This window comes from Manacus candei, unplaced genomic scaffold, assembly GCF_025592945.1.
Source record: "Manacus candei isolate 608988 ecotype Guabito, Panama unplaced genomic scaffold, ASM2559294v1 h1tg000042l, whole genome shotgun sequence".
Classification (NCBI taxonomy): domain Eukaryota; kingdom Metazoa; phylum Chordata; class Aves; order Passeriformes; family Pipridae; genus Manacus; species Manacus candei.
This window is the reverse complement of record NW_026138090.1, coordinates 6934635-6954073: the sequence shown is the minus strand read 5'-3', so window position 1 is coordinate 6954073 and position 19439 is coordinate 6934635. Positions and strand designations below refer to the sequence as shown.

General features: G+C 36.6%; 1 protein-coding gene across 7 annotated transcripts in view; it reads right to left on the bottom strand.

Moving 5' to 3' along the window:
- Positions 1-7997: 7997 nt before the first annotated feature.
- PCLO (piccolo presynaptic cytomatrix protein) overlaps positions 7998-19439 on the bottom strand; it is a 351079-nt gene continuing 339637 nt past the window's right edge. For all 7 annotated transcript variants that reach the window (XM_051795271.1, XM_051795275.1, XM_051795277.1 and 4 more), the window contains 3 exons: positions 18467-18601; positions 17707-17852; positions 7998-13078 (listed from right to left, as the gene is read on the bottom strand). In XM_051795271.1, coding sequence (XP_051651231.1) covers positions 12938-13078; positions 17707-17852; positions 18467-18601 — 422 coding nt within the window. In that variant the 3' untranslated portion in view covers positions 7998-12937. The remainder of the gene's footprint in view (positions 13079-17706; positions 17853-18466; positions 18602-19439) is intronic.

The following is a 19439-nucleotide window of genomic DNA, read 5'->3' as shown; positions in this document are numbered from 1 at the left end:
AATATATGGAAATTAATAAAAGTGTCTGCATAAAAAAATTGCATTAAATGATTATTAATATTTATTTTTAGTTTATAATTTTATATGTATCCTTTTTTTCCCTAAATTTATCACCATATTTATATCAGCATAAGAGGTGGTTTGTCCTTATCTTCAACTCTGCTCCAAATAAAAATGATAGCACGTATTTATGCAACCCCTGGGTTTTCTCCCTCAGAGAGTTTGCTCTCTCATTTAGTCCTTATGCTCATATCTCTGGGCTCTTGCCTAGTCAGCATTCTTCATATTCTTTTGAAGTTTGAATCAAGGTTTTCAAAGACTGGCTGACCTGTATCTGATTCTGGAAATGGATCACAGACCCAAAACTGTGATTAAAAAGTAGCATTAAAACTCAGAACACCAGGGAATCTTGGTAATAATTAATAACTTTTCTACAAATAAAAATAGCTGTTTAAAATTGTTATATCATTGCTGTTCTGGTTAACACAGAACCAAATCAGCAACTTCTGCACAAAACCTGAAGTTTCTGTATGCTTTCTTAGTTTTGCCGTCATCAGTAAAGATGTGAAAAAGTATATTCTTCAAAAATCTGTGCTTACAACTGCAATTTTTTAAAAGACCATATTGTATCTGTGTCTGATTCCTCGCAAGGGTGACTGCTTAACAGTGTGAATACACACAAAAAACCCCAAGAATATTTTAAAAATGTTTTAAAGAGACTCCAGCATATGATTTTTAGATACCTTTCTGGGTTACTAATACTTCTTAACACATGAGGTCAGCTGGGCTGGACTGAGAAGAATGTATTTAAAAAGCACTTTTTCTCTTTAAAAACAAAGATCCCACTCAATTTTTTGTTAATGTTTAATTAAATCACGACAAAATTTTTTAAAGTCGACATTAATATTCAATTTTGACAAACTAAATTTTCAATATTAAACTTTTAAGATTAGTTCCACTACTACCCTGGATTTTGAACAATGCTATGAATGCCATAGGCTTTGCTGTCAATGTGAGGCTTAAACACATGCTGTGGCTACGTGGCTGGTGGTTGTGCCTTATGGGCACTGGCCCCCCTGGGTTAAGTCCATCAAGGCACTTCACCCAGTGTTATAGGTTTCTGTCTTTAATGATTGAACTTTGATGCCTTGTGAACAGGCTCTGCATGTTACATACTGACAAGAACTCTGCAAAGGGTGATTGGGAACAATCTATTTAAAGTCCTTTAACTTTAAAGAGTAAAAATTTAAATAGTAATGATTGGGAAACACCAGTCTGGCAAGTGAGGCTTCAGCAATTGTTTCCTTTATTAATGTAAAGAATCTTCTCAGTCTCAGCAATTTCCATGTAACCTCATCTCACTGCAGCTCCCCGAAAGACATTGGTAACCATTTCTTGCCCAGCCCATGTATTCACTCCCTCACCCCTGCAGGTCAGACCAGAGTACTGGGGCTCAGGGCAGCGCAGGGTAAGGGCCTGTTGAAGTTATCAAAGAGGAAAATCCTGTTTTCCAGACCTCGATGAGAAACAGGTAGGAGAGAGGCATAAGAACCATGATCCTTCACACTTCAGTTGAGTCCCTAGTTGTTGTTGAATGCACAAAAATACCAACTCCTCCATCTTTTTCAGTCCACACTGTAGATGTCTAAGTCCAGCAAAAGATTTTTGACTTCTACTCCTGAAAAAGGTAAAGTTCCTCCTTCCAGCTTGGAGTTTAGTGCCTGAATCTCTGAAATATAATAACTTCTTTGATAATCCAGAGATACAGTGTTAAAAAAATAGATTTTTTTTTTCTTTTTAATTTGAAAAGCATAACATAAATTTTTTCAAGGTTTTTTAATAAATTTTTATTTTATAGCTCTTCATATTGATCCACAAAGAATTTCACTGGACTCCAGGATTCTTCCTTGAATGCTTGTAGACATAAACTGTATCACAGTCATTAAAATAAACACTGAATTTTTGTGCAATGGGAAGATACCTGAATCCACTACAGACTTGTAATTACTGACTAGATTTAATTCCAATGCAAACAAGTCACTGGTACTGTCTTTTTTTCTGTCTATTAGCAGAGGCCTCAAGAGTACAAGCATGGCATGACACCAGTGGTCCCAAGGGCATGAATACAAACCCCATCTGCTCATTGAAGTGATGCAGCTCTGAGGGCTTGATAGAAACTGGCTTGGGCACAGCAGACACAACAACAAATGTGTACTCATCACGTGTAGAACATGAAACATGAAAGCACAAAGGAGATAACAAGAGGGCATAAAGGCTAGTCACAGCTCCTAGAGGAGAAAGCAAAGGCAGAAGAAGGAGAGCAGGATCACTCCAGCCCTGTTTCTCTGGTTAAGGATGCTGCTGGGTATGTGCAACAAATCCTTCTCTGATGGAGAACAAGTGCATCTCTTTTATTTGCTATTCACAACATTTTGCTGCTGTAACTCAGTAGCCATTTCTAATGTGTTATCTCTTACTATGCAACTAGGTTAAGTATATCAGAATTTTAAGCAGGTGTGTGGGCATGTGTGGTGTGTATGCTTTCTCTTTCAACCTCCCCACGCAGTAAGGTGACTGATAGCACAGTGCTGAATCAGAGCAAACTTGGATGCATCAGATCTTAAACTAAGCCAGGCAGCACTGACAAAAAATGCAGCTGCTTGATGTTATTACTTGGGGTTGTTGTGGAAGAAGCGTTTTTAAGACCTTCAGAAAAATGGAAAATACATTCATTTCAGATTGCTTTAGATGTTACCCCAATGCCCTCAATAGCTCAGATTAATCCTTTTTTTTTTGTGACTAGTGTCACAAAAAGATAGTCTGGAGCTCTGGGATTTTTTTCCTAAAGCAGCATCACGCAGTATCAATTTGTCTATGTCTCATGAAAAAGGGCTTTCAAACTGTGTACTGGATTTATTTTCATTAAACCCCATCACTTTTATGTGCTTACTAGGTGCTGTTATTGCTCCTAAAATTCTAAGCTCCTTGGCTTGCAATTTTTTGATGATAGTTAAGACTTACTAAGTGGGATTTATTTTACCTAAATTTAAATGTCTACAGTGCAGGTCTCTAAGGGTGTGCTGCTCTTCTGTGCTTGAAAATGGAGTTAATCCAAGCTAAGAAGTTGAAGAACCATTGTCATATGCTCCTGGGAGACAAGGACTGAACTAAGTGAGGGGTTCTTGCCTGTGTGATATGCACCAGAACTAGTAAGAAGAAACTGTCTGTGTAGCAATAGTGCAGAAACCACAAATATTAACTGAATAAAGATGACATAGGGTCATCTAGTAGGAGGGCTGTTTAAAAGTTTGCATGCCTGCATCCTTTTATCTATAATACAATAATGAAAAGAAGAAAATAATACTAAATTTTACCATGCCCTGAAGTCTCACTAGATGAGACTGAAAACAGAATGTAGTCTAAGAAAGTCAGTCTTAGATTTCAAGTAGATAAATTTATATTTTTTTTGTGTGTGTTACATCTTCTGGATGTCTATGATGAAGCAAAAATGAAGTGCCCCCAGGTTGCAAAATCTCCACCAAATTCTCAAAGCCATTGATGAAAATGAGCTTGGTATTACCTTAGTGAATTAGAGTAGAGACTGCAAGCAACACTAAGCAATTGCCCACATGGGTTCAGCCCAAATCTGCTTCAAAGACAACATGCAAGCTCCAGACTCTTGCTGTCAAAATGACTACTTTCTGCCCTTTAGTTTTAGCTTCCGTTCTGACTTCCTCTCCAAATACAGAAACTTATCCCAGGTTTTATTAATTTGATTTTCAGAACACAGAGTTGAAATGAGATTTTCTTCTATTTCATTTCCTCTTAGAGGAAGGGACTGAGTAAGGAGAGATGAGCAAAGAGAGATGAACAAGTCATGGTAAATTTGAAGACCTTTGGAAAATATAAAATTTTGATTCCTCTATAATTTAAAATGCCAGTCAAGGAAGACTAGTTTGGGTTAGATATGGAAAGAGTTATTGTGTGTACAAGTCCAATCCTCATCTCTAACTCCTTTGCCTCCACAGGATTTGTTTTTCTGGAAAAGTTTTCAATGGAATGCATGGAAAGTATATTCTTCTTTCATGTTTTGTATTTATTGCATTATTTTCAGCTATTCTTCATAGATAATAATTAGTGTTTAATTAATAATTAGAATGGCACTTCAAATCTTTGTTTATTAACTAACAGTACTCTACCATTTTCTTATGCTGAGTGGGAGATGTCAAAGATGTTATAGCTCCTTCTTGTAGCATTAGGATGGAATGTTGTCCAGAATCCTCTGTGAATCCCTTAAATCCTCAATTCAATAGAATTTTTTGTGGTTGTATGTATGAATTTGAATCGTAATTATTAAACAAAACCATTACTGGCTTTTTGTTCTTCAGCATATGCACATGCAATAAACACAGAAATTAATTTAATAATGAACTGTAATATTTCTAATCAATAATAAGAATTAAATTAGTCATGGACTTTCTATGTATAAGAGCAGTTAGAGTCACAATTCAGTGAACAGACCATTTTTAGAAAGATCTGGAGAACTTCCAGTAGGTGTGACATTGTGTGGTTGCTTAAACATTGTACTTTCTCACATAAAAATAAGGCTATGGGGGTTTTAGGCCCTGCACTAATTCCCTTCCACTTTCAGCACAATGTTGCAGCTTATCTTTGTCTACTTGACTTTTGCATCTCACTTGGAGCTGACTGTTTCACTGGTTGTTTCTATTTGGCTTAAAGGTTCCTGAGGCGGGAGAGATGATGTAGGGCTGTTCAGCAACTTGGATATCTCTGCCTTTTCCCCTAAAGTCCTGCACTGTAGCCTGACCCTATTTTAACACACAGGAAAGTGTGGGGGAGGAAAAAAAGAAAATTACAACCCTTTCAATAATGAAGGTCAAACATTTCACCAACTAAAATAGCTCTGAGAAGAAACCTAACTTCTGAAATTCTACTGTTCCCTGATGAGCAGAAGCCTTGTGCATATCATAGCTACTCCTGGCACCAAGGATATGGTGAGAAGTCTAAGGAAAGTTTTTGTTTCGACTTTTGTTTTGACTGATGTCAAGAAAGCAATGGACTCGATGCACGAGGAAATAGGGCAGCAGTGTTTAAGACCTCGTTTCATCGTACAGTAGTTCATAGTGTACCCACATAATCATCATTCTAGTGTTCTTGTTCAGACATTTTTGCATTAATAACTGTTGAAGCTGTGTCACTTTGCAGCTGGATGTCAAAACGGCAAATTTCCCAGTAGGAACAGGAATATGTACAACAGTGGCTCCACTACACAACCCATCAGTATTCAACCCTTTGAGTTTGTGATTTTCCCTTTTTTTTTTTTTTTTTTTGTGGGAAGGAGAGAGTTACAGTAATAGGAGTTCTCTTGACTATTTTTGTGATTTTAGATTACACGACCTCCAAGTTTGTGGTTTTTTTTTTTTTAAATGACACCTGAAATATTTGCATGACTCCTAGTTGTGATGTCTTCTAAGGACTATTGAATATATTTTTTCCAAATATAATGTTTTATTCAGAGAGAACTATTTCCATACAGGATACAGGCTGAAGAATTGACTTGCAGCTGTCCATATTAATTTGTTTTAGCACATCCCTTGACCTAGCTCTGACATATCAAGCAACATACACGGGTCTAATGCCAGAGACTGCTCTCAATAAGTAATTTTGGATGATTTACTTGCTTTGTGACACTCAAGCATGGACAAGGTCAGTCCAGAAAGAGAATGAACCATGTCACTCCTTCTTTTAATGAGTACAGATATGGCTACTGGGCCACACATCATAGATATTGGCAGACCATACATAATTTTGGCCTGCATGAATCAGGCAGTATATAGTCCTTTTGATCATGTTCACTGCATTGCTTTCTATTTTTTGCCTTTTTGATCAGAAAACAGAAAGGCCATTGGTAGATTAGTAACTTCAAAACTGGAATAGACTTCTTTATTGCAACTGGCAGAGGCAATTTAACAATCAGGGTTCAAAGCTCTTTGATGTGAAACATTTATAGTGGCCAACAGTGAATTTCACTTAGGACCAGTGGGATTGCACTGCTGCCAAAAAAGGGATGCTGCTCACTTCCTTCTTTGTGCAGAAGCACTTCATATCACAAGCGCAAATTAATCCTGGTGATCAATCCAAAATGTAATGTATATTAGTGAATTTGACATCTGTGAAGCCAGAATATTCTTTATGAGTATTTTAAAAAAATGAAATGATAATACAAAGATGTAATTTCTACCTGTTACATTAAGTCTGGAGGCATAGACAGTAGTTTAGTTTAGAAAACTCAATGGCAGGCCATCTAGTCAAATTCCCCACACCTGCTCAAAGCATATTCAGACATATCAGGTTGCTCAGGGACTTGTCCAGATGTTCTAAATACCTTCAAGGATGGAGATTCCACAAATTCTGTGGGCAGACCGTGCCAGTGTTTGATTACTCTAAATGTATATATGGAAGTAGAATTTCACATATTGAAAATTGTACCTGTTGACTCCGGTCCTATCATTACACACCTCCAAGAGTCTAGTTCTGTCTTCCCCAACATCCAATGCTCTCAAGTCTCTCCTCATACTTCATGTGTTCCATGAACTGCCTGAGTCCCATTTTCTCACTGTATATCCCATGTAGCTTCTGGGTTAAACCCCACAAGAGCACTGTGAGGAAATAGTTCATGCATGTTCTGTACTTTGCTGAGTGCTCTGAGTAAATACACAATTTTGTTAAATATTATTAATTATTTAAAAAGCAGCATATTATGTAATCATTATTTCTGTTTCTGTGAAGGGACATTGGGATTTTCTCTCTGTAAACTGGTTTCCTAGAGCTAGATTCAGATAAACCTACAGCTTTCACAGCAGCTAATTCCAGTGACCTCTCTCTCCCTTAACACTTCAGAAATGCTTTCTAACTATTTCCAGAGGGCCAGCATGCTGGGCAGGAGCTTCCTCATAAAAATAAAACAGGATGCAGAAAATTGAGGCTGATTGTGGGATGAAGTGTTTGTTGTAGCCATGACTATTTTTCTCAGAGAGAGGTACCCAAAGTACCCTGAAGGTACACCTTAGTGATTAAGGCAGGTACTGGGATGACTAGAGTTTGGCTCCTAATGGGCAGTAATAGAAGTCAGTCTTTGTCAGTGCTGTAGCAGGTGGGCTAATGTGAAAAAGGACACCTCTTTTTCTGAGGCATCCTCAGAAATGTTGCCTATTTTTCATTATATTATTTTTTGAGAAAAGGGCATCAACCAACAGAAAAAAATCCAGGCTGTATGTTCCAGATGCCAGGATCAAACAACAATTTATTTTACTTGGGGGGTATGATTTTTTTTTTAAATTATTTGTATCAAAGACAGAAAGTATGGAAATATAATATAGATCTAGACATGACTCAGAATGGGAAAACCTCACAGATGTTTTACAAGTCAGGTAAAATTCAGTAACATAAAAACAATTGCTGAAAAAAAAATGATTTCTTGTTTATAGTAAGTTCTAAAATATATTGTTCCTGGAAACCTTTCTGCTGGAGGAAAGAGCCAGAGCAAATCCCATTAGGGTTTATCAGATTCTTTCTTATTCTTGTCTTCATCATGAACTTACAAGGATATGGAGTTAGGCTAAATTTGTAATTCATTTTTTCTTCATAGTGAAGAGACAAAACCCTGGACATTCCTAAATGGTTCTGATGTATGCACATGTATTTGTTGTCTATATAGAATGCCAGAGATGAATCTGTATGAAGATATCAAGTTGCATGTGATTCTGATTCTGACCTTTTTGGAGAAAAGTTTTCATGAACAAGCCATTCCTTATTTCAAAATGAAATGTGGGACGTGGGTGATACCCTGGGAGGTGTGTTAATGCTGAAATAAGACAGATGAGCATGGGAGTGTGTACAGCATTACCATAAAAACACTGTGGTCAACAAGTGGGAAATAGGTTTTCATGTTGATTAGGAAAAAGAAACCAAACCAGATATTTTAAATATTTATTTGTCAGACTGGGATAACAGCCTTTATAGAGCACAATTTGCATAAGTTCTCAAGATACATCCTGTATACAATCACAAAACCATGGCATGGATTTATACATAAAGTGAAAACTGGGACAGATTTACAAGCATTTTTATACAGTTCTCATACTGCTTTTGTTTCAGTTTTTACAGCTTTTAGAACAAGTCTGTATTTTTTTTTCCTGATGATTCTGAAAGCAAAATAAAAATTAAAAGAAATTCAAACCAAAATGAATATCAACAAACCACCATCTATGCATGCAACATTCACTGAGGAAACATTACATTTCTTCAAGGACTAATCTTTTTTTTTTGTTGTTTTTGCAGGTTTTTTTGGTGTTTTTTGGATTTTTTTAAACACTGTGTGTGCTGTACATGTTGTCTGTAGCATGACAGCACACACGCTAGTCAGCCATCATTGAGCACCTGAGCACGTCACTGAACATCTATAAGATACAATCAAATAAGGACACAATCACATGCTTGGATGTCAGATGGAGTTAATAACTTAAACTCAGTCTGGTTTACAAAAAATGCATAAGTATTTACAGGGTAACAAATTAAGAAAACAGCTCTTGCTCAAATAATCTATTTTGAGTTATGGATACCTATATATATTATAACTTTTGAGCTCAATATATCTGCTTATTAATTTTTTCAAAATAATAAAACAGAACATATAGAAAACATTAAAATGCTTCTTGTGATTTAAAGAGAGAGTATCCGGTCTCACTTATTCTTTCTATTTTCCTTCTAAAGGCAACATGTATTCATAAAGAGCAATTCATCCTACATGCCAGGTGTACTGAAAATTCACAAGGCATATAGGAATAAAGTTTAAATATAATGTAGGTGGATACTTATACTAAAATTCCTCTCTGTTTCATTACCTTTATAAGTTACACTCACACAAATTTTCTCTGCTATTCACATAGGTATGTACATATCTAGATATATACTCAAATAATGAATCTGGGACATTCAACATTGTAGCAATGAAAATAAACTAGTTAAAAATAGTGTCAGTTATGATTCAAATAATAATTTAAAAAAATACTATTAACATCTTTATGATATCTCCATGAAACTAAATCCTAATTAAATAATCTCTATTGGGCACACGCTAGCTTACAATATAATAGATGTCTTCTTTTTCTTCATCATCATCCTCAAAGTAAGAATCAATATCAGCTGGTTACCAGCTACCATATCCCACAACCTAACCATGCAAACACCCAGCATTCAGAAAAATAACTCAAATATTTCCTAGGTTTCAATTTAAAACCAGTTCAAGTCAATAGATTGATTGTTATTGACTTCAACCGGTTTTTGTTTCTTCCACACAGGATCTATGTAATGTTAAAACATGGGTAATAATAAAGAAGCAGCACTCATTGCCTCTGGATACTATCCCTTTAAAGTGTAATGATAAAGAACTAGCTCAACATTCATCATAGAAACTCTCATGTCTAGTTTTAACCTGGAAAAAAAAAGTGGCGGTTTGCTGCTCATTGTATGCATATTACTAATTATGATAACATTATAAATCCCTATCATTTGTAAACACACACACACTGTGCTTTTGCTCATTTTTCAGCTTGTTCCCACTATACAAGGCCTTGAACAAAGAAGTAGCTTCAATTTCTGTTGTCTCAGCAGATTTATGAATTAAAAAAGTTAAAATGCCTCTGCTGTTGCCTCCCTGCAATATATATCTTCAAAGCAATCATAGAAATCTTCAAAGCAATCATAGAAATGTGTGAAATCATTAATAATCAATCACTCAGAAGTGATAAAAGCTGTTGCCACATCTAAGCACTTTTGGCCAGATAAAACAAACAAAAATTAATGAGAAAAAAAACCAAAAAAATTATGCTGAGATATATACAAAAAAGGTAAAAAAATACTAATAATCCTTGTTTGATTATTTTTTAAAAAACATTGTCACAAGAGTTTTTCCTGACTTCATTCATAAACCAAACAAACAACAAAAAAGTAAACTATGCATTCAAACATGAATCTGTGTTGCATAGAGTGATTTCAGTACAACCTAGAAATTTGGTCAAAAAAAGGAACTTGGCACACTTTGGTAGCATTTTGTGACCTCTGAATGATGCTGCCTCGGAAAGAGTGAGTGCATGGGCCCAGGTCTGACACGAGCCCACCCTGGGTGACACCGAGGAGCCCTGTCCTTGCTGCAGCTGGCCAAGGCAGTGCCATGTTCCTCACAAACCCTACTCTTTGTGTTTCATGACAGGAGTCCAAAACTGCTATTTCAACATGCAGAAACATTTTTGTGTATTGTTCAGAGAGTCAAAGATGTTTGAATTAAACCAGTTGCTGACAGCTGATCAACCTCAGAGGTAGCTGTCCCTTACAGCTGCAGCTATACCACCCAAGAAACTATTCAATAAAAATATTGGCCACATTTGTATGTGTGTGAGAGCAAAACACGCCTGTCCACTTTCTCAATTAAGAGTGATGATTACAGGCTTCCACTAAGGCAGCCAGATACTGCTTGTTCCAGTTGGAAATCTCCATAGCAACTACCAGTGCTACTTGCTGCCTTTATAACAAATCTTAGCAAGAACAAAATTACCAGCAGTTTGCACAAAATTGCACACCTCAGGGCTTGCATTTCACCTAGGATTTTTTTTTTGGGGGGGGGTGGTGTTGGTCTTTTTTCAAAGGAAAAACACAGTATAGTCATCAGGAATGCAAGGTAACCCACCAAAAGAGCAACACATATGTCATATATAGGATCTTTTAGTTCAACTGGGGATTTTTTCTTTGAAGTATTGTCTTATAAAAACATACACAACATCAAAACATATAGAATTTTTACAATAACTCCAGCAGACTGTTTTTAAAATATGTGAGAGGTAGGGTATACATACACTGGTGAAAGCATAAAATTCAACATTAAAGCACACATTCTACTTCCACTGTCAGTGATGTTGTGTTTTTGAGATAGCTAATAAGATTTTGGAAAGATTGCTCTGCTTGCAAGTTAAGTAAGTGACCAGCAGGTTATCAATAACAGGAGTTTCCTTGGTGTGTGTAGCATTAATATCTTCTGCGTGTTTCTTCTCATATTCCTGTACCATGCCGTTATTTTAAATTGATAAAAGATAAATTAATAAATATATGTGGGAAGTGTCACCAAATTAAATGGTGTAGCTTTTCCATGGTCAATCCAGTTGCTGAATAATCTAAGTCTTATTTTTTCTTTTTTTTTTAAAGTATATAATATTTTCCAGAAGAATACTGTCAGCTGATCTTGCACAACCTGTGGAAGTGTACTACATATATTCAAGAAATATAAGATAATGCACATTAAATGATTTGCGAAAGGTCCTTATTGGGTAAGAAAAATAAATGTCAGACATGCAGAAATTTGGTAATTTTCTTTCTAAGTATGCAAAGGTCATGTGATCGTATTTCCAGGGAAACTTTTTATGAAGCTGTGAAATATTAAATGACTTCTGAGTAACATGGGAATTAACCACGACAGTACCATATTGATTCTTGGGTTTTAATGAAACCGCAATACGTTTGGAAATGAGAGAAAAAGCTCTCCCCTCTTCAAATATCGTACAAGGGAAAACACAACAACCAGCCTAAGCCATGCTAGCCAGTAGTTTCTTCCCAAGTGAGCTAACCACTCAGCTTCAAATTCCTGAAAGTGGGACTTTAAGCAACAACGTGCTGACACAGCCTTAAATCTTGCAAGTTACCTTCCTATTTGCTTCTTTCCTGAGAAGCCATGCTTTTGAGTGGATTATACTCAGACATTCACCTGAGATAGCAAGCAGATGTTCTTCATCTTCTCTAATGTAACAGCATCCAGTCAGGAACTGCCCTGCTGTCCCTTCCTCTTTCTAGAGTGTCACTAGTGTTGATACAGAGCCCTGCATTGAGTGGGTTGGTGTTGTCACAGTGGGTCTACTGCTCCAAAGTGCCCACTAAATATCCTAGAATTCATCATCTGCATACAATTTCAGAAAAAGCCTGCTTGATGAAAAATGGACTAGTTGAAATAATTTTGTTAGTCTCAGTGCTTAAGTTTCTTCAATTCAAACTATTTTAGACCTCCTGATGTAAAGGTTGGGGTGAAGTACAGTGTCACTGACATTAAAACAGCATTTTTATGTGGTTTATATCCTGTCCCTTCTCTTTAAAATCACATCCCAAATTGTAGACTATTAATATAGTTTAATTCATAACATTCTAGAGAGTGGTTTATATCCATTGTTAAGACACAGAAACAAATAAAACAATCAGATCTGATTCTTCACAGCATAGTTTCTGAAAGAAAAAGAAGAAAAAAAGTAATGTAAAATAACATTACCACTCTTGCAAACGCCTTGCAGTTTGTGTCAAGTGGCATAATCTCACTATAGCAAATTATCAGAAATCCTAAGGTGCAGAGGAGCAAGTTTTGCACTTTTGATAAGTGAGATTTGGAAAGTCAGTCACCCTAGGTGTTTTTGCATAAAATGATCTCCTTCTGGTTGTACAGAAAACCAGACTGCACTTTCCATCACGCTGCCTCCAGCTGCAGCCGAGCTCCACGTTAACACCTGCCTCCAGCCTTCAGCATTTCCTTCACAGTTACTCTCTTCACAAAGAGTCCAACAACACGGAGCCCTCGTATCAGTCTTCATTTCAAACAGCCTCACTTTAGCTTCTGGGCCCAGGTTTTCTTTTCCTTTTGCTGTCTTTTGCAGCAAAAACAAGCGTACTAGCCCTCATTTAAGTGTGCTGTGTAGCCCAGAGACTGCTCTTTTCTACTTTGTATTCTGAAAGACTAGCTAAATACAATGATATCAAACTATAGTCTTGGAGTGATGCTGTTTAGAGCAGACTCTGCAGGTTTTGTGCCCTAAGCAGACAGCTCTGCTCAGTGTGTTTGCGTGGAGCTGACCAACAGTTTGTGCCAGTTTACTATTCTTTTCCTTAGATCCACTTTGTCAAGCCAGATATAAGCTTCCCCAATCAGTGTCTTTTTCATAAACTTCCCTCCATTGGAGACAAGCAGAATCTGGGAAAATAATAATAATAAAGAATTATCAATGTGTATATTAACATACTAAATTTGCTAACAAACAAGACAGATTCAGAAATTTTGAGCTCTGATTTACCACACACACAAAAGAAAGAGTGATCATAACTTTGTATATGGAACCACCTTCCCAATAAAAAGAAAGCCCTGTAAAAATTGAATCTTCTCCCTCTTCTACTTCATTATCATGGGATGTAGCCCCTAGAAGACAATCTTGAATGATAGTGAGCATTTGTTCACCTGCTGGTTACTAAAGATAAACAGAAGGTTGTCTTAAGTTACGAGGTAAAGTGCAGGTGAAGCACCAGCTCTTATTAAGTTCGTGAAAGTCAGAAGGTGCCCTGTACATAGGCTGTAACTCAGAGCTAGTGTGTGAAAAAGCCCAGAGGTCTGGTTTGTGGTAGTCTAACCTAAAATGTAGAGTTGGTCTGAAATCTCACTCCTGATATTTCTCTGATGAGAAATACAGTGTTGGATCTGGTCTTGTGGCTCTTGCTCACCCAGACGTAGAGCGTGGGAAGGGTAACAAATAGCCCTAGTGCTTGTGTAAGCTGTGCAAACTGGGTTTTCAAGGCTGATATGTCATCCAGTCACATTTTTTCCAGCTAAAAAGGTTCATGCCATGCAAGAAATGCACTTCTCTGAAGGACTTGTCTCATTCTGTGGATCTCTAGGTTCATTATACATGAGAAACACATTTGATAATAGTTATACTTCAGGGTGTGAGTTACAGTTATACATTCAGGAAAATTTTAACATTTCTTATTTCTTGAGTAACTTATTTATTGAGAAGAGCAATGCTGCTTCTTTCTTCCTTTTTTTTTAACAACTTGCTAAGTTTTCAAAACAAAAAAGAAGAAACGAAAATTTGCATTTCTATAATAGGATTAGGAGCAGGTTTGTAAAATTCACAGTCACTGAATATACCCCAACAAGCAATAAGGAAGGGAGGTAACTGATACGAGGAGAAGGCTGTCACCCTCTGCATGAACCAGCAGGAGAGAAAATAGGGCATTTTGTTGTTCAGTTTCAAGGATCTAGGCTAAAACAAGAATGACAGAAATCAAGGATTTTGTATCTGCTGAAATGCTGGAAGAGACTATATGAGAGTAGACATGTAACAGAACTGTAGAAGAACTAGAATTTCCTTTAATCAGGAACATCAATATTTTTTGAAAATTTTCCATTCTGATATTGGGGAAAAAGTTAAAAATGCAAATTTGACATTACAAATAACATTTAAAAATAAATTTTAAAAAGGAAGAAATTTGCAATGATTTTCCAGAATAGGCTTTCCAGTTCCTTGTCCAGTTTTGATATCAATTGGCGAGTAAGGTATGTACCTGGACAGCTTAGACCTGTGTGGCTATTAGTCAAGAGGTTTGAGGAGGAAAGACCAAATTACTCTTAGGCATTAAACCATTAGGGAAGTCCATTCATCAGAAAATCTGTCCTTGGAGAAAATAGACAGCCTGCCTCCACTGCTGGTGGCTTTCTAGGTTGCTTGGTTCAGTGTTTGCTGAAGAATGGACCTCCCAGAAGCTGAAAAACTAAACCAGAACATCCATGAAATACATTGTTCTGTTTTTCCTGATTAACCCTGCATATGTATTATGTATTTCTAATTGCAGTCAACGAGGAGCCAGCTAGGGAACAAGGTGAAGGAATCAGAAGATTAGTGCTTTCCAGAAGTGTCCCAGGTGAGTTACTAAGGAACAGGGAAATCAGAGAAACAAGGAAAAAGTTGCCAGGGGCTGAGGCAAGTGCTTGTCTAAAACCTGTCAAAATGTTTACTGCAGAATGTTTTCATTCTGACTCGTCAACAGTTTTGGGACAGAAAAAATTTTAACAATTTTTCATCGCTTCTGTCCGTGATCCTTCTCTCTGCTCCTCCAAGCTGGAACCCTAGGATCTGTCTTCTCTAGTTTGTCTGTGTCTCATCCTTGTTTCTTCCCTGCCCCAGCCTTTAAATTCCAGTCTTGTTGTCCTGGATCAGCTACTCTTACTTTCTAATCTCCAGGGTTCTTTTTTTCTTATCCCCAGTACTCTATATCAGACAATTCACTTTTTTTCTTTGCTTTCTTTCCCCCCTTTTTTTTCCTCAATAGCCCACGCTCCCATTTTTATGCCTATTATTCACAGCTCTTGCTGCTGGTTTTTAAAGTGCATTTCCTTGTCTTAATTTCTGCCTCTGGTTAGTTTTCATAGCTCTTTACAATGTACCATCTATGATTATCATGTTTGATCTTATCTTACTCCCTCTCTCTGATCTTATTTTCTCCCTTAATCTTCCAATTCCATTTTCTTTTTATGCATTCTGGTTTTGTTTTGTTTCCCTCTCCTCCAAATCTCTTTTGACAATGTCCATCTCTTTGGCCCTAAATGTTCATTACTCAGATTCAGCATTCAAATCATCCAGCTTCATGCTTTACCATAGGAACGAATCAACTGATAAGCTTGAAGAGCATAAAAAACCAGATATACTGAGTCAGATCATGGGTGTCTCCAGGCAAATATTCTGCTTCCAAAAGTGCAGAGGGCAGTGTATAAGGCAGAATACAAGAACAAGGCAATCAGGCAGTGACAGTCTTTCAAAATACCTACTATGATCTGTGGACCACTGGGTTCCTGACTCACAGGTAGCAAGTTTGCATTTAACAGACTATGAGGTCTTTTGCCCATAAATTTCTCCAATCATTTTCTCCAGTTATTTTTTATGTGGAAGTTTTTAGAATTCACAATATATAATGGGAATAAATTTTACAGCTTGATCTCCAAGTTTCATGAAGTAGAAATACTTTTTGTTTGTTTTAAATTTGTTCCTTGATACTTTTACAGCCTTCATTTTCTTAGCTCTGATGAGCACTCCCAGTACATATCATAGAATCAGAATATGCTGAGTTGGAAAGGATCAATCAGGATCATCAAGGCCAACTGCTGGCCCTGTGCAGGACACTCCAAGAGTCACACCATCAGCCTGAGAGCATTGACCAAATGCTTCTTAAACTCTCTCAGACTTGGTGCTGTCACCACTTCCCTGGGGAGCCTGTTCCAGTGCCCAACCATTCTCTGGTTGAAAAACTTTCTCCTGATACCCAACCTAAACCTCCCCTGACTCATCTTCATGCTTTTTGCTCAAGTCCTGTCTCTGGTCACAAGAGTGAGGAGGAGATTGGTACCTGCCCCTCCGCTTCCCTTCATGAGGATGTTGAAGACCGCAGTGAGGTCTCCCATCAGTCTCCTCTTCCCTATATATCACAGAATTCTTGAGGAAGTGCTGTCAAGTCTCCAGCTGAGTGTTTCTACAGATACCTCCCTCACTATCTCCCATCCTAACAACTTGATGGATTATTTTTCCATAGGATTCTGTGAGTTCTTCTTTATTGGTCTACTCCATATGGTTTCCTCTTTGAACTACCACTGGAAGCAGAGCTTTTACAGGAATTTTAGCTCATAAACTTTGGCAAGACTTTATTGATCACTTTGGATTTTCCCAGATAATATCAATTATTAAATAGCCTTTTATCAAGTCTACTGAAACAATATGTTAGGACACCTTAACACAGGAAAATGAGCATCTATTTTTGTTGGCCTTGTTTTGTAAGCAACATCCATTTTGGCTTTAATTTTAATGATACAGCCAATATGCCTAATGTAGGCACTTGGAGAATCCAGACTAATTTTAGTCATCAGAATGTAGCTGGCTTATTTATGTTGGTCTGCAAGATTTAAGGGTACATTAAGTGGATACTGATAAGTCCAACAACTACCAACAATCTACTAATGTAAAAATAAATGAAAGTAGTAAAATTGAATCCTACCTGTCTAAAAAAGCCAGCTTGACCATATTATCAAACCTGTCTAAGCAACTAAAACACAGAAGAGAGACTGTTCCCAAACCAGTTCCACACATCACTTGAAATAAACATCACTTGATGTGTCACAGACAGAAGAAAAAAAAGTCAGCTCCTTTACAAATGTAACAGAGAATATTTCACTTGGCATAATCAGTAATTCTCAATGTCCATGAATATAACTATTGTGTCTAATTCTATGTACCATGACTTTTAAAGAAGTTGAAGAACTGAAGAGAATGATAAAACGATGCAGCATTTAGGCAAAAGGATATATCAGAGAAATTTGGTTGACTTAGCCTGGAAAAATAGAGATGAGAGATAACAGCCTTTAAATTTAAAAAAAAGAAATTAATTAAAGAGAAAGTGGATCAGTTTTCCTCTGTGCTTTGTGAGGATACTTAAGGATAAGTGAGCTTAATTTAAAAATATGGCATATTTAAGTTTGATATTGCACTCAACTTTCTAAATACACAGAAATTATTCTTGGAAGGCACGCATAACTCACTTCTCTACGCAATTTTAAGAATAGATCAAACCTAAAATTTTCAGGCCTTCCTCAGTGTGGTGTGATGGAGTAACCCGTCTTTTAATGCCTCCTCTAGCCTGATAGTTCCATTATTCTGTAACTGTGTTATTTCCTTTGTAGCTTTCTCTTTTCAGCAAACAACTGGGGCAGAAGATTGATCTCAAATGCCCACAGCACAGCATGGACAACATACAAAATTAGGTTTAAATAAAATGCAGAATTACCTGAAGAGAATGCCCAGCAGGACTCAAGCTAAATCTAAAAGTTTCATTGAACGAAGGCTCTCGGTCATGCCTGCATACCCTGGTTTTCTTCTTAATTACTCTCTTTTGGGTAGAGATATTGACAACGTACAGCTTCACATACAGGTCTGGGGAAAGAACAGTTCAATGAGTTACAGACAGAAGTTTTTAAATAATCGTTGTTAATGATTTCAACAGAGGGGATTTTTTATGAAAAAAATGATACTTTACAGAGTCATATTCTGTTCTCATTCACATGGTGTGGAAATGGAATCACCCCATTAAATCAAAGGGAATTAATTTGTGTTTACAGCACTGTCATTAAAGGAACAAATACCTTGATGTCTTTATCTAAGTATGAAAATATTATAATGAACATGATATTTTAGTTTTTAAAAAGCTTTTTCACCAAAATACAATTTTCTACTAGATATAACTGTTCTTTAATAACCTAGAGATTTATAATTTTTACTAAAGTTAAAAATGGATTAATTTTTAGCAATCAAAAGTAAATTAAAAAGAGGATTAACTTCCGAGAGTTAATTTGCTTCTACAAAATATTTTTACTTTCATTAAAGTTGCTCACAGGAGAAAAAAAAGGCACTTAAAAAAGAATCCTGTAGAATATTCATCCTGACTAAGAAGCAATTTTCTTTCCCATTTTAGTGGTGTTGTTAACTGACTTAAGAAACAGCCTACTTGATGTTTTCAAAGTACCATGAAGCTGTTTTCTGTGTGATACCTGGTAGATGATCTGGAGATTTAAATTTGTATGTGATATTTCTGCACTGAAGGATTTCTACTATCAGCTGTTCTCCATCTGTCTTCATTTCCTTCTTTAATGCAATCTTGATTTCACCCATAACCTGTGTTTTACCTGGAAAAGCAGAAAAAGCAACCCTCATTAATGTAAAAGGAAACCGAATGTATCTTTCTAACTTGGAGAGTAGAGTTTTCTGACTTTTTTTCTCTTTTTTTTTAGTTTGGGGTTTATTTTTTTTTTTCTTTTTGAATTGCAGTTTTTATAGCTAAAGTTGTAGCTTGTAGTTTTCAGTCAGCAGTGTAAGGATAATGTATAGCTTGGATGAGCAAATGGTAGATACGTGCAGTACACTTGGATAACTAGATTAAATGCTTCAGAATGTATTTGCCTCTGTGGAGCTTTTTTCCCAAGAATAGAAATTTCTCTAGGAGTCATGACAAGTCACATAACGGTCACTGCAATTCACCTTTTCAGAAACATTTACCACAAGATTCTGAAGTTACCATATTTAAAAAAAAAAGGTAAGAAAAGAAAAAAGAGAACATTCAATAGAGTGTTAAAAGTAATATATTGAAAGGCAATGAATTAAGACTGGTGAAGAAGTCAGCATTTTGTTTCATGGAGCAATATCATTCACACAATTTAAATGGAAGTGCTCACAGTGACCTTTAAAAGTAAAGATATTTTCTCTTCTTATGTGGGCAGAAATACAGGCCCATTATTCCTACATTTTATGGATTTCTCTCTAAATCAGTCCAGAGATGGAGAGAAGGCACAGAAGGAAATGTAGGCAAAGCTATTTTGCCTTTCCTCTGCTTGTCCTCCCACAAGGCTTTACAGAAGCCAGGCAGAGTGAAGCAGGGCTACACCTTCTAAATGTGTATGGTGATGGAAGCAGAGCCCATGTCCTCAGCTCCAATCTCTCTATAATAGCATCATGTCATAGGAGGCT